The following is a 16,777-nucleotide window of genomic DNA, read 5'->3' on the forward strand; positions in this document are numbered from 1 at the left end:
CGGGGTGACGTAGCGACCAGGAAGCTTTAAAGCATGTGCTGTGAAACTGGTGTCAGTTTTTGTCATTCAGCAAGCAGTCTGTGTATGTGTCAGTTGCTATCTGTTTTTGAGTCTTATTTAATGTTGTTTGTCCACTTATAAGCTCTATTATGTCAAAGCTTCAGTCAAGAGAAGTATTTAGGTGAGTAGGCAGCGTTCTGGCTTTTCACACAGTTGTCTCGAGGGAGCTGACTGCCAGCATTGCAAGCATTTTGTTACTGCCTTGCTTCGCCCTCAGAGGGCTTTATTTGAGGAGGGAGCTTTCACTAGCGTTTCCCCTGGTGCCAGCCTCGCTTTTACCAAGGCTCTGCATATGGATCCGGTGGTGGCAGAGGTGGCGAGCCTCTTACCACATCACTCACTGCCCGTCTCTCCTCAGTACCCTCAGAAGATCGATCTGCCAACCCTGCCGGTGTTCCAGGGCACAGCATTCTCCCTTCTCTCAGCTATTGCCGGAAACATAGTGGTACTAAGATGCTCACTACCTCCACAGAGGTCTCTAGAAAAGTTAGTTGGGCCATCCCCTGCCCATGTGCCTCTTCAGGGCACTGAGCTAGCTGCTTAAATTACACCAGAGGCCAATCTCGAGAGTCCTAGCAGACAATGCAAGTCTGAGGGCCATCATTTTCAATAGGAGACTTCAGTTATGAGTCCTGATGCCGTGGCACAAGATTGAGGGGCCCCTCTGGGGTAGAGCGATGTTCACCGCTTTACAAGTTGCCTGTCTCTCCTCAGTTCCCTCAGGAGATCGATCCTGCCAGTGTTCCAGGGCACAGCGGTCTCCCAGGAGTGCTTCTCTCAGTTACTGTCTGGAAAGTAGCGGTACTAAGAGCTAAGAGGCTCTCTGCCTCCACAGAAGTATCTAGAGCAGCTAGTTCGGCCATCCCCTGCCGGTGTGCCGCTTCAGGGCACCGGTCTAGCTGCTTCAATTACACCAAAATGTTCAATCTCGAGAGCCATGATTCCCTTAGTAGACAAACATGTCTCGGTGGGTCCTGCACACTGTAGAGTGAGGCTATAGAATCCAGATGTAGGGTGGAGGGTGGCATCCTATTTTAGATTTGCGTCATTTGAACCGTTGAATTAGGCGACTGAAGGTGTCTCCTCCGTAATTCAAGGGGATCCGCATTCACAACCACATCGACAGTTGGTTGACATTAGCTCAGTTAGAGTGGATGGCAGTTTCAAGTTCCAATGTAAAAGTGTCCACCAGTGTATATACAGTTCAAAGAAAGTGATAATCCAAAAGGTGTAAAAATACTGGAATGGGAAGTTCATAAAACAACTCCACAATCCAGTGCAGTATTCCGTAAAGGCAGGCAGACCCATGAACATTTTAAAGACATACACACATCAAGTAATTAAGAGGATTAAAATGGCTAAGACAACATATATATATATATATATATATATATATATATATATATATATATATATATATATATATATATATATATATATATATATATATATATATATATATATATATATATATATATATATATATATATATATATATATATATATATATATATATATATATATAGATTGTTACAGAATACCCGGGAGGCTGAAGAGTAATATAAAGATAGTTTATTAAAGGCACAAGCAGAGGAGCGGGTAGTGCTGAGTAGAGTGATGAATGGCAGTGATGAATGGATCCATGATAGCTGGGTGAAGACGTCAGAGGAGGGAGACTTGGATCTTCGGGGAATCGCTGGAGAGAAATAAGTAGAGGTAGAGTTATTGGTAGTGTGATTGGATCGTGATAAGGGTCAGGTGAAAGTGATTAGTATTCCGGTGAGGGCGTGCTTTGTGAGTGAGTGGAGATGGAACCTGGTGTGCTTGTAACATATATATATAGCTTCTTTTAACTTTCCATATGCCACTTTCCAAACATGTGCTTTGAAAAACCATTTTCTCACTTGTTTTTGCACAACAATGCCCTTGGAATACAGGATATGTGCTTAGGTTCATTCATCCACAATGTTGTGGTTAGGAAAAGGTGAGTGAAACAGTATCATGATCTCACGTGACGAAGCAGGTTTTGCTTATAACAACTTCAAACTTAAAATGTATAAGGCATGGCACAGATGGAAAGAAAATTTGAATTTGAACCATGTGATTGGCCTAATTCACTGTCAGAACACAGTACAAACATGTTGTAACACCTTTGACAAACATTGTACAATTGTTTTTCTTTTTTTATACACAAAAGAGGACATTAATAATGAATTATAGAAAATATGTCAAAATGGATGCATGACTGATGTATCAGTTTCATTTTAGATTTTTCCTTCTATAGAAAATATTAATTAACTTTTTGACAAGATTATAAAATATTGTATTATTATTTGTCATTATTGGGAAATCGAGGTATTGGAGGATCGTTGCACAGGAGAAACACTGGAGCCACTTGGAGGATATTGGAGATCGCTGGAGAGAAGGTAAGCACAAGAGATAAGTTTTAGAGAAGTCAATGCTAGTAACTTTGACAGAGGAATGGGTGATTGGATCGAAAACAGGTGCTGGTGATTAATTTCCAGGTGAGGGAGTGCGCTGTAATGAGCCTGACCGGCTTGTGACAGTACCCCCTCCTCCAGGGCCTGTTGCTGAGAGCCGACTACCCGACGACGTGGTGGTCTTCCTCTGCCTCGGGGAGCAGGACGATGTGGGTGAAAGTTATGGAATTCTTCTAGGAGTATAGGGTCAAAGATGTCGTCTCTAGGGACCCAGGAGTGTTCTTTGGGGCCATAACCCTCCCATTCAATGAGGTATTCCAACCTGCCACCACGATTCCGGGAATCCAGGATCTCCTTAACTTTGTAGATGGCTCCTTCTTTTCTAGTAGTAATGGGGGGTTCCTCTGTCAGGCCAGGCTCTGTGGAGACAGGAGGGTGAAAATGTTTTAGGAGTGAGACATAGAAGGTAGGGTGAATCTTGTATTGAGGTGGAAGTTGGAGTCTGTAGGTGACCAGGTCGATTTGTTTCTGGATGGTGAAGGGGCAGACGAATCTGGGATTCAGTTTCTTGCAGGGCAGGCGCAGCCGGATGTCATAGGTGGGCAGCCAGACCTTCTGTCCTGGTTGGTAGGTGGGAGTAGATATTCGGTGAAGGTCAGCTGCCATCTTTTGTCTGCACACTGCCCATTGGAGGTGATGGGGAGCCTCGTCCCAGACTCTCTCGCTCTCTCTGAACCAGTAGTCGACTGCAGGAACATTGGACGGGTCTCCTGACCAAGGGAAAAGAGGGGGCTGGTAACCGAGCACGCACTAGAATGGTGTAAGACGCATGGATGGTTGACGGAGTGAATCCTGGGCGTACTCGGCCCAGCCCAGGAACTGGTTCCAGGAGTCCTGGTGGCCATGGCAGATGGTCTGGAGGAAGCGACCTACTTCCTCTATCTTCCGTTCAGTTTGACCACTGGATTGTGGATGGTATCCTGAGGAGAGCCTTACAGTTACACCTAGGAGTGAGAAAAAGGACTTCCATACCTGGGATATGAATTGTGATCCACAGTCCGAAACTATGTCCTCGGGAGTCCAAATTGGCGGAAGACCCAATTGAATAGGAGCTCTGTTGTTTCTAGGGCAGTGGGAAGATCCTGTATGGGAATGAGCTGGCAGAATTTAGAGAATCTATCAACAATGACCAGAATACAGGTATTACCATCCAAAAAAAAGTAGGTCCGTAATAAAATCCACTCCTAGCTGTGACCAGGGATGGTTTGGAATGGGTAGTGGGTGAACCTTGCAAACGGGAAGATGTCAGGGACTTTTGGAGATGGCGCAATCGGTGCAACCCTGGACAAATCTCCTTACGTCTCCTGCCATATTGGCCCACCAGAAGCTGTCCTTCAGCAGCAAGAGAGTTGCGTCAGCCCCTGGGTGGTCAGTGCCCAGGGAGGTATGAGTGGCATGAATAAGCGGGGTATGCTGTGTCCGTGGGACATACCTGAGTACGGGGGGACAGCCTGGTGGAGCAGGAGGGGGGACTTCAGAGGCGACTGGCGGAGAGGTCCACTGAATCAGACTGGCTATGAGTTGGGTCAGGATTATGGTCTCTGGCTCGTCTGTACTTTCCTCAGATGCGTGAATTCGGAAGAGGGCATCAGCTTTTACCTTGCGAGGGCTGGGTTTTAGGAGATAGTAAAGTGGAATCTGGTGAAGAATAAGGCCTATCAAGCTTGGCGAGGGTTTGTAAGTTCTTGTGATCAGTAAAAACTGTGAAGGGATGGACAGCTCCCTCGACCCAGTGTTGCCATTCCTCCAAAGCTAGTTTGATTGCTAGTAGCTCCCGGTTTCCAATATCGCAATTTTTCTCCGCTGGGCTGAGCTTCTGGGAGAAGAAGGCACATGGATGGAGCTGGGGATGAGTCCCCTGCTGCTGAGAAAGCACTGCTCCAACTCCAGTGATTGAGGCGTCCACCTCTACCTCGAAAAGGAGGTCTGGGTCAGGGTGAGGACAGGGGGCCTTGGTGAAGGCTTGTTTGAGGGTAGTAAAGGCTTCAGTGGCAGCTGGGGTCCAAGACAGAGACTTTGATTTGTACCAAAGAAGGTCAGTGATGAGACTGGTGATTGAGCTGTAATTCCTAATAAAAGGATGGTAGAAACTGGCAAAACCTAAGAAGTGTTAAAGTTATTTTATGGTTGATGGGAGTGGCCAGGAAGTGATGGCTTCGATCTTCCCCTCATTGATGTGGATACCTGAACTATCGATGACATACCCCAGGAAGTGAACCGAAGGCTGATGGAAGGTGCATTTCTCGGCCTTGAGGAAGAGATGGAACTCCCGTAACCGGGTTAGGACTGCTTTGACATGTTGGCGGTGTTCGACCAGGCTCCGGGAGTAGATGAAGATGTCGTCGATGTAAACTACGACGAAGTGGTTGAGGTACGACCGGATCACTTCATGCATAAAGTCCTGGAAGACTGAGGGGCGTTGACTAGGCCAACGTCATCACCCTGTACTCATAGTGGCCAGTAGGGGTAACAAAAGCCGTCTTCCACTCGTCTCCCTCTCGGATACGGATGAGATTATATGCACTTCTGAGATCCATTTTGGAGAATATTACTGTTGTTTGAGGGCTAATGGGACAAGGGGAAGAGGATGCCGGAACTTGACTATGATTGGTTTAGAGCTTGGTAGTCAATACAGTGCCGCAAGCCTCCATCCTTTTTTGCCACAAAGATGAAACTGGATGTGGCAGGGGACGTAGATGGAACTATTAAACCTTTTTTTAGTGCCTCTTCTATGTACTCCTCCATGGTCTTCCTTTCTGGGAGAGGGAGTGGATAAATTTTGCCACGAGGCACTAGCGCACCCGTAATCAGATCTATGGCGAAGTTCCCGGCTGACCCAGAGTTGAAAGAGGGCGGTAACTGGAAAAGTGCCGTTGTCAGCAGTAAGTTGTACAGTGGTGGTGAGAGGGTTCATCTTAATGGGAGATGGTTTGATGTAACTCATAGCTGGACGTGGTGGGCGAAGGGGGCAGGATGTGATGGGCCCCTGAGCCGCAGTAGATATATAGTCCCTGGGTCAGCCGCCTCTGCCGCTCAGTCGGGGTGAGACGATGGCTGTCGGTTTGCATAGGTTCAGGGTCAGATTCCGGAGGATTCTGGGGTTCAATCCGGCGGTACCGTGTGGGTGGTCGGGCTGGTGAGCATTCTTAGGGAGCTGAATTAATCTATCCAGACCACATGAATAATCGTACGCGGCCAGGTGGAGGTGAAGTTTGGGTTCCAGACCTTGACAGAACGCTGTGAGGAGGGATGCCTCACTCCAGCTACTGGCAGCAGCTAGGGTTCTGAATTGCAGGGAATACTAATGTATGGTAATTTTTCCCTGTTTTAGATTATACAATTGCTCACCAACCGACGAATAACCTTCTGTTGTGCCGGAAGTGAGCGATGAAGTTCTCCAGAGATTGGGTAGCCGGACCAGCTTGTGTCCATATCGTCTCGGCCCAACGAAGAGCGGGACCTGTGAGAGATGAGATAAAAAATGCAATTTTTGACTGTTCAATGGCTAGTGAACACTGGAGGAGAAACCTGTTGCAGTCCTCTGCCGATCCGGAGTATGGCGCTGGTCTGACTACAGGGCTGGAGTTCATGAAGTTAGCCGGAGGAGAAGATGCCAGATGTTGTGGTGGATGAGCCCTGGCCGAAGGAGCTGAGGAAGCAGCGAAAGGTGTCAGTAAACGCTGCAGCGAATCCACCAGTTCCTGGAATGGGTTGGGTTTGCTCATCCTCAGGCTTTCGGTCCGATCTTTTGTAACAAATGGACTGGCGACAGAGGGTTAGTGGAAAACTGGATTTTATTAAAACCAGTAGGTAGAGACAGAGGGAGAGTTGCAGGTGGATGGAGGATGAGAGAGCTTGAAACCAGAAGGTATTCTTGCTGGATGGAATGACCAGATTTGCCGGGAGTGAGCACACACCTCAGTGATGGTGGGAAATGGAGGTATCAGAGGATCATTGCACTGGAGCCACAGAAGATTGGAGATCACTGGAGAGAAGGTAAGCACAAGAGATAAGTTTTAGAGGCGTCAATGCTAGTAACTTTGACAGAGGGATGTTCCGCTGAGAAGTCATGAGATCGGACGATGAGAGTGACTGAGGTGTGTGTTTTTACAGTGCTGGGGAATGGGTGATTGGATCGAAAACAGGTGCTGGTGATTAATATTCAGGTGAGGGAATGTGCTGTGATGAGCCTGACTGACTTGTGACATAAATCCTCTGTTTCCATCAGTTCTCTGAGTCTGTGTTGTGGATTTAAGTTTGGATTACTCCTGGAATTTGCATTAAATACTCTCTTGAAATTTACTCTTTCGTCATGCGCTTGATTAGACAGCCAACTTGTTACATTATTATCATTATTATTATTATTATTATTATTATTATTATTATTATTATTATTATTATTAGTAATAACCTTATTTATTATTTTTATTAATTGATAATTTTTTTATTGAGTGAGTAAGTGAGTGTGTGATTGATTGATTGACTGAGTGATTGATTTTGTTTTCTCAAAATTAGGCAGGTAATTATCAGACATTCATCTTCAAAACTTCCTAACTTTTCCCACCAGTTAATCTCCTCCATTTGCACCACTGAGCACAAGCAAGAAAGCTTCAAAAAATAAACCCTTAAATATGCTATTGTCATCTAAAAATGCAGGATGAGGTGGATGCTAAATTTGAGGTGTTACTCAATTTATTGTACCCAGCGTGCACCATTGGGGCACATCGTTTTGTAATGATGACATTATGGTTGTGTAAACCAAAGTACGAATCTTTTCAGGGTGTTTTTGCGATGAGCACGAGTGAGAAAAATGTCATGCAAAAATGCAAAAGATAAGCAATTGTCAATCAAAACAAAAATCATGTTCGTCACCTTGTCATAACCACAACAATATTGTCGAGTGAACCAAAGAACAACTTCTGAGCTCCAAAGGCTTTGTTACGCAAAGCGTAATGCGAGTTGGAAAAAAATCCAACACACGCAACACTAGTGTTCACAGTAATTGACCCATTACAGCGTGGGAAAATGTATAGCTTAACCTAACATGAGAGGCTCAAAATGTACTATGTGGGCACACTCCCATGCTCTAAGTGTCTTTTTAAATAATCAGCATCACAATTGAACAATTGTCAATCAAAATGTGGAGTGTGGCAGAACCTTGAGATATACTGGCATCTCTACAGTTTACATGAATGTAAATGTACTTAATGTATACTGAGATAACCATACATTCAAAGTTTGTATAAGCTGTAAATGAGTAGTTCACCAAAATATGAAAATTTAAGTCATTATTTATTTAACTTAATGTCATTCCAAGCTTGTATGATTTTTTTTTTCAGTTCTTTTAAGTCATACCTTTGTAATAAACAGATTTAAAACAGTCCAAATGATTTGAAAATAAATCTGGTTCTCAAGTTCAACTCAATAGTAATTGAATCGCAATTAACAGCCAATTGGAGAAGAATAACCATTAAAAAAATGATTTTTTTTGCATTTGTTTCTTTTTGTATCACACAGGTCTCCAAAATGAAAATTTTTTTCTTTTTCATAAAATTATTATTATCCTTAATTTACATTTCTCAGGTGTATTAGTGAACTTGCTTAAGAAAGAAAAGAAGAAATTTCAAGATGTCACTTCCCAACTGGCCCTGTTGTACCCATCAACCAACCAATCATCCTTGTCAGCCACAACTAAACAGGTGGAAGAGAGTGCAAAATACAACCCCTCTAATGTTTACACTCATGCTGAGCATTTGATGACCACAAAAAGAGGTGAGTGAACACAAACAAGATCTCAGCCCTATATTATATATCATTTATTGACCAGGTTTTGATCAATATTATGAATGCTTTTAATTGCCTAACCACTCAAAAAAAAATTAAAAAAAATAGCAGGATAATGTCCAATCCAGATGCAGACATGGGAACAAAATTTATTAACAGAACTGGGAACACAAAAGGATGAGGCAGGCAAACAGTCCAGAAAATAGGCCAGTGAACTTCACAGAGGAAACAGGCTGGCAGAGAAAGGAGAAACTCCAGATTCTGCGGCAAATGAGACTAGGTAGAAGCCCAAGGAACCACAGGCTTGGCACTGTGTTAGTAACTCTTGAAGCACCAGAATGTCTGTTAGGCCAGAAGAAGCTGCGGCCAGGGAGGACTCAGGAAACGGCAGGAACCAGAATGTCAATCATACACAAATACAATAAGGGAGACAAGAGATAACAGATCAAAAGTAAAGACTCTAAAAACTAAATATTAGACTAAAAACTAAATATTAGAAACAATTAACTGGAATAGAACAAAAGGAAAAAACAAAACTAGACTGGATGAAATACACTGGGAAAAATATGTATTTGATCCCCTGCTGATTTTGTAAGTTTGCCCACTAACAAAGAAAAGAAGGATCTGTAATTTTTGATGGTAGGTTTATTTTAACAGATAGACACAGAAAATCAAACAAAAAGTACAAACAAACAAAAAAACACATTATATAAAGGTTAGGAATTTATTTGCATTTCAGTGAGTGAAATAAGTATTTGACCCCCTACTAACCAGCAAGAATTCTGGCTACCATAGATTGGATGTATAAGACACCTGTCCACACAATCTGTGTTTTCCATTCCAACCTCTCCCACAACAATGGGCAAGACCAAAGAGGTGTCAAAGGATGTCAGTGACAAGATTGTAGATCTGCACAAAGCTTGAATGGGCTCCAAGACCATCAGCAAGCTTGGCTGTAGTCAAAAATATCATCCTTTAAAACTCATCTTTGATGATCAGAATGACATATTTAAATGTTTTTTCTTGTGAAAACAATTTTCTCATACCTTAAAATAATTCAACTCTATACTCTTGACACAATTACTATACGTGGGTCTATGAATACGCAAATTAGCCCCGCCTCTACTTAGTCACACACCAGCCAGCCATGAGCCAGCTCCTCCTGATCCACTAACTGAACTGTAGTAACATAGGCAATGGCAAGTTGAAATATTGGTTTAATTGTTTAATTAATTAGTTATCTAATTAATAACTTATCAGTGGCCTGACTATTGAACTAGGGAGCTGACTGTGTGAAAACACACCCTTTGTTTTGTACTTCTAATTCGTGACCAGTGTTTTGTTCTGCTCTCTCCATTGCGCTTCCCCATTTGTAATTTCTCACTGGACCTTACGATTTGTCATATGTCATCCGCCAGAACTGAATGCATGTGCGACAGTTAGCGAAAGATAGAAATAACTGTTTGCAAAGGTTTATATACAGGTGCTTCTCAATAAATTAGAATGTCATGAAAAGTTAATTTATTTCTGTTATTCAACTCAAATTGTGAAACTTGTGTATTAAATAAATTCAATGCACACAGACTGAAGTAGTTTAAGTCTTTGGTTCATTTAATTGTGATGATTTGGCTCACATTTAACAAAAACCCAGCAATTCACTATCTCAACAAATTAGAATATGATGACATACCAATCAGCTTATCAACTCAAAACACCTGCAAAGGTTTTCTGAGCCTTCAAAATGGTCTCTCGGTTTGGTTCACTTAGGGTACGCAATCATGGGGAAGACTGCTGATCTGACAGTTGTCCAGAAGACAATAATTGACACCCTTCACAAGGAGGTTAAACCACAAACATCCATTGCCAAAGAAGCTGGCTGTTCACAGAGTCCTGTATTCAAGCATGTTATAGAAAGTTGAGTGGAAGGAAAAAGTTTGGAGAAAAAAAAGATGTACAACCAACCGAGAGAACCGCAGCTTTATGAGGGTTGTCAAGCAAAATCGATTCAAGAATTTGAGTGAACTTCACAAGGATTGGACTGAGGCTGGGGTCAAAGCACCAAGAGCCACAACACACAGACGTGTCAAGGCATTTGGATACAGTTGTCGTATTCCTCTTGTTAAGCAACTCCTGAGGCGTCTTACCTGGGCTAAGGAGAAGAAGAACTGGAATGTTGACCAGTGGTCCAAAGTCCTCTTTTCAGATGAGAACAAGTTTTGTATTTAATATGAGAACCAAGGTCCTAGAGTCCGTAGGAAGGGTGGAGAAGCTCATAGCCCAAGTTGCTTGAAGTCCAGTGTTAAGTTTCCACAGTCTGTGATGATTTGGGGTGCAATGTCATCTGCTGGTGTTGGTCCATTGTGTTTTTTTGTACACTGCACCTGTTTACCAAGAAATCTTGGAGCACTTCATGCTTCCTTCTGCTGACCAGCTTTTTGAATATGCTGATTTCATTGAGCTGGATTTGGCACCTGCCCACACTACCAAAAGCACCAAAAGTTGGTTAAATTACCATGGTGTTGGTGTGCTTGACTGGCCAGTAAACTCACCAGACCTAAACCCCATAGGGAACCTATGGGCTATTGTCAAGAGGATAATGAGAAACAAGAGACCAAAAAATGCAGATGAGCTGAAGGCCACTGTCAAAGAAACCTGGGCTTCCATACCACCTCAGCAGTGCCACAAACTGATCACCTCCATGCCATGCTGAATTGTAAGTAAGTAAAGCAAAAGGAGCCCCAATTAGGTATTGAGAACATACTTTCAGAAGGCCAACAATTAACAAAAAATTGTTTTTTTTTTATTGGTCTTATTTAGTATTCTAATTTGTTGAGATTGTTATTCGGTGGGTTTTTGTTAAATGTGAGCCAAAATCATCACAATTAAAAGTACAGAAGACTTAAACTACTACAGTCTATGTGCATTTAATTTATTTAATACATGAGTTTCACAATTTGAGTTACTGAAATACATTTTCACGACATTCTAATTTATTGAGAAGCACCTGTAAATAGATTTTTTTTCTTACAAAATACACTGATTCTCTTTTTTAAATTCAATTCAAGTTTATTTGTATAGCGCTTTTTACAATACAAATCATTACAAAGCAACTTTACAGAAAATTATGTTTCTACAATATTTAGTAATAGCTTATAAGTGGTGACTGTCAGTTTGTGCACGTGTGACAGGATTTGTAGAAAAATGAATACAAGACGTAAATTACGTTGTCCAGATGATGAAGATTATTATTATTAATAATTAATTATTATTATATGATGCAGTCACAATTGTAGCAATATTTGTTAGTTTCTGTTGTTGATTCAGGGTTAGCATCATCTGAGGTCCTCTGAGGGATGTAAATCCCTTGGCAAAACATAGAAACAAATAGAGACATCATTAGCATAGCTGCTGATCCAACAAAGTAAAATTAATTAGTTTAACCCAAGCTAAAGAATAAAAATGCACATTTGATCAGATGCAACTACACTCACAATTTAAGATACATTATTCGAATGCTTGGCAAAAGAGATGCGTTTTTAATCTAGATTTAAACAGAGAGAGTGTGTCTGAACCCCGAACATTATCAGGAAGGCTATTCCAAAGTTTGGGAGCCAAATGTGAAAAAGCTCTACCTCCTTTAATGGACTTTGCTATCCTAGGAACTACCAAAAGTCCAGCGTTTTGTGACCTTAGGGAGCGTGATGGATTGTAACGTGGTAGAAGGCTAGTTAGGTTGTTACTTATATGGAACTTAATAGGTAGCCAGTGCAGAGACTGTAAAATTGGGGTAATATGATCATATTTTCTTGACCTGGTAACGACTCTAGCTGCTGCATTTTGGACTACCTGTAGCTTGTTTATTGAAGAAGCAGGGCAACCACCTAGAAGTGCATTACAATAGTCCAGTCTAGAGGTCATAAATGCATGAACTAGCTTTTCTGTATCAGGAAGGCAACATGTTTCGTAGCTTGGCAATGTTTCTAAGATGGAAGAATGCAGTTTTTGTAACATGGGAAATATGATTTTCAAAAGACAAGTTGCTGTCTAATATAACACCCAGATTTTTGACTGTAGAGGAAGTAAACAGTACATCCGTCTAGATGCAGATTGTAATCTACAAGATTCTGTGTAGTGTTTTTTGGTCCAATAATTAATATCTCTGTCTTATCCGAATTTAATTGGAGAAAATTAGTGGTCATCCAATCTTTTACATTTTTAACACACTCTGTTAGCTTAGATAATTTAGAGGTTTCATCTGGTCTCGTTGAGATATATAGCTGAGTATCATCAGCATAACAGTGGAAGCTAATTCCGTATTTTCTAATAATATTACCAAGGGGCAACATGTATATTGAAAATAGAAGGGGACCTAGGACAGATCCTTGTGGCACTCCATATTTTACTGATGATAAATGAGATGACTCCCCATTTAAGTAAACAAAATGGTAGCGATCGGACAGGTAGGATCTAAACCATCTTAGAGCCTGCCCTTGAATACCTGTATAGTTTTGTAATCGATCTATGAGTATGTCATGATCTATGGTGTCGAAAGCAGCACTAAGATCAAGTAAAAAAAGTATTCTCTTCAAGAGGGCTTTATTCAAAGGGGCTCTAAGCAAATAATTATTGAAATACAACTGTCTCACTCCAATACCCATTGCAAATTGTGCAATTGTGATTCATTACAATATCATAAATGGATTGTCACTGAAACTATACAAGAGAAAAGTAGAATTTGCATGATAAAGACTAGGCATGTCTGCAAAACATCTGTATATTTAGTGTCTGTTTTGTCTGACACACTTATTTCATGTTTAGGGTCACTCCTAGTGGGCTGATAAACTGGATCAGGTGACTTTGATTAGAGAGACAATTTTTTGGGTACTCCAGGAGCAGGCAATTAAAGGAGAAAACATATCACAGAGAGGATCTCTCTGGACCCATGACCAGTGTTGGGGATTAACTAGTTACGTGTAATGGCATTACGTAATTTAATAACAAAATAAATGTAACTGTAATCAGTTACAGTTACTAAGAAAAAAATAGTAATTAAATTACAGTTACTTATGAAAATGTTAATGATTACAAAGGGGATTACATTTGAATATTTATACACATCCACATACAGATTAAATTGATTTCTTTCCAAATTGCACCGACTATTCTGAGACATAGCGCCCTATAATTTTTAGCGATGTGGAAACACAATCTGGTTTGTAGAATCCAGATAGCCTAATAACGCGGACAGAATATGCCATATTTTGGATGAATAAATCAAAAGTAGGTCAGTACACTTTAATCAAAATGTGATATGGACTAGTGTAGTGAATATTAAGCCACAAAAAGACAATATATGAATCCTGCACATTCTGCTTGTCTGTGGAAATCAGGCGTGGACTGGACATCGGGAAAACCGGGACAATTCCCGGTGGCCTGCAGCTGATTTGTCCAGCTATTTTAATATAATTTTTTTATAATTGCATGCCGGATGTACTGAAGCGATTATTTCCTAATCCGTCATTCGATAATTAATTCTCTAACAAATGATGAAGCTTTTTTAAGAAGCTTAGGAGCGATATGGTGGGCGCACACTCAGAATGCTATTAAACACAGTGATTAAAAATTAAACACCCGCGGTGGATGACACAGTGGGAGGATGAAATGAAGAAGTGGCCTGCAATAACTTTTTTCATATTTCGTTTTGGCGTTTGGAGTAGACGGGTCTATGATATGAATTATTAAAGCACTGAGGCATTTATCAGTAATGTTACCTGCTGGTACATAAAACAGAAAGCGAATTCATATTTTTAAAAGCAGAACTAAATCCCAGTAGTTATGTGATTGCATTGAGGATTTAGGTAACTAATGTCTACTTTTTCTCTTTCATCCGTGAAATTACTTACTGTTTTAAAGTAGTAATGATTTTTTTTTTTTTTTACTCTTATACGTAAATTGATTACTAAATAGTGCAGAATTGCATCTAAAATAAAAGTTGTACAAAATGTGTGTACTTTTTATATATTTATTATTAACTTTTTATTTTGGATGCAGTTATTTTTTTTCAATACTATTCAGAATGTTTTCCATTAGTTCCATGAATTTAGTAAAAAATGACAAATTTAACATTATTTACATTTTCAATGGGGGGGGGGGATCAAAACAAACTGCACATTGACATTTTGATTGTGTGGTTGTGTGTGTGCATATATGAGGTAGTAATATAAGATATTTAAAAAATATTAGTGTAAAACCAGTATATTTAATGGTAACTGAATAATTCCAAACAACTATACAATGTATCCAAAATTACTACACCATTCTGAATTTCATATAAAATGACATTGAATATAGACTCATGTGCTCCTCCTCAAAGCATACAGCAAGATCTCCTTGAATTAAATTCAACTTCAACTCCATCATGGTCATCTGAATTTGATCCCTTATTTGCATATTAAAATTGGAAGTGTAGAATTTAAGTGTACAACAAAGAGCTAGTGACATTCTTGAGAATGGAAAGGGCTAAGGGATCTTCAACTGTATCCCCTGAGGCATAAGTGTGGTCTTTCAAGGCTTTCAGGCATTACTGTACTGAAGGGGCAGCTGCAATGTCTCCATTTGTGCGGTCTCCTGGTCACCTTGCTCATCATCTGCAAAACACAACACTGAAGTCAGTCAGATGCTCAGGAGAAACTGATAAATTCACCTCCCCCTATTTAAAAAAAAGTAGCAATGTATTTTGTACATGGCACCATGGTGTTCCAGTCCCAATACAGTGGTACTTTTATCCAGTACAGTCACAGTAATGTTACCTGGCTTTCAGGAATAGTTTTTTTTTTTTTTTATTTACTCAACCTCGAGTTGCTCTAAACCTGTATAAATGTATTTGTTCTACTGAACACAAAGGAGTGTTTTGTAATAACGTTAATATACAAACTATTCTTGGATCCTATTCATTTCCATAGTATTATTTCTTACTACTATAGAAGTTAATGGGACCCATTATTTGCTTGGTAACAAACATTCTTCTAAATATTTTCCTTTGTGTTCAGTAGCAAAAAGAAATGAACACAGGTTTGGAGCAACTCGAGAGCAAGTAAATGACAATTTTAAATTTAGCTATCCCTCTATACGCTTTTTTGTAACAGTTTTCTGCTGTTATCAACAAATTCAGCTTAGCACTAAATATTATTAATGCCCAATAGGAGTGTAATCGATAAAGGAATACTTTAAACAATGTCTTATGTTAGAGCACGTAACTTAACTAGAATCTTAAATGTACAGTACCTGTTAGTGGATATATTCTGACGAGACGTCACCTCGGAGTCTTCACTGGAGCATCGTTTCTCGGGGAATGGGTCTGCCCAACAACGAAGAGGAAAGAGCAAACTCTGGTCAAAACAAGTGTCTTGCAGGTGTTTTTAACTCTTGCACCAGCTATTATGACACCCCTTAACTACACAGAGTACGCCAGTCTTTCTGTGGTCCATATTAAAAGTAAATTAGGATAGGTTACTTTCCCGCCAAGCAATACGAAATACCGCTAGTTTTGGTTTTCCTCCATTTGCGCTCCATTTTTCGGGCTGCTCTCTTTAGAGTGTGAGTATGCTCATTATACCATGGTGTTATACTGGTTTCCTTAACCTTCCTTAAGCGTAAAGGAGCAACTGTATTTAAAGTGCTAGAAAAGAGAGAGTCAATAGTTTCTGTTATATCATCAAGTTGTTCTGAGGTTTTGGATATGCTAAGGAATTTGGATACATCAGGAAGATAACTTAAAAAACAGTCTTTTGTGGTAGAAGTGATGGTTCTTCCATACTTGTAACAAGAAGTAGAATTTACAATTTTGGATATATGAAGTTTGGACAAAACTAAATAATGATCTGAGATATCATCACTTGGCTGCGTAATTTCAACACTATCAACATCAATTCCATGTGACAGTATTAAATCTAGAGTATGATTTCAACAATGAGTAGGTCCTGAAACGTGTTGTCTAACCCCAATAGAGTTCAGAATGTCTATAAATGCTGATCCCGATGCATCTTTTTCATTATCAACATGGATATTAAAATCACCAACTATTAAAACATTATCTGCAGCCAGAACTAACTCAGATGTAAAATCACCAAATCCTGGTGGCCTGTATACAGTAGCCAGTACAAACATAACGGGATTTATCATTAACATTTGTTTCTCTGGATAATGTTATATGATGCACCATTACTTCAAACGAGTTATACTTGAAGCCTGCCCTCTGAGAAATCCTGAAAACGTTGTTATAAATTGAAGCAACACCTCCCCCTTTGCCTTTTAGACGCGGCTCATGTTTATAACAGTAATCTTGGGGGGTGGACTCATTTAAAATAATGTAATCAACTGCACAACCTTATGAAAATGAACATGACTTTACTATGAATCCAAAGTCATTGGTT

The 16,777-nt window shown here is 40.3% G+C and overlaps 1 protein-coding gene across 1 annotated transcript in view; it reads left to right on the plus strand.

Moving 5' to 3' along the window:
* The window catches only part of kif6 (kinesin family member 6), a 306,561-nt gene that overhangs the window by 196,321 nt on the left and 93,463 nt on the right, over nucleotides 1-16,777 (plus strand). The window contains exon 13 of the mRNA XM_059519411.1: nucleotides 8,145-8,333. Coding sequence (XP_059375394.1) covers nucleotides 8,145-8,333 — 189 coding nt within the window. The remainder of the gene's footprint in view (nucleotides 1-8,144; nucleotides 8,334-16,777) is intronic.

Source organism: Carassius carassius, chromosome 31 (genome assembly GCF_963082965.1).
Source record: "Carassius carassius chromosome 31, fCarCar2.1, whole genome shotgun sequence".
NCBI classification, from domain to species: Eukaryota; Metazoa; Chordata; class Actinopteri; order Cypriniformes; family Cyprinidae; genus Carassius; species Carassius carassius.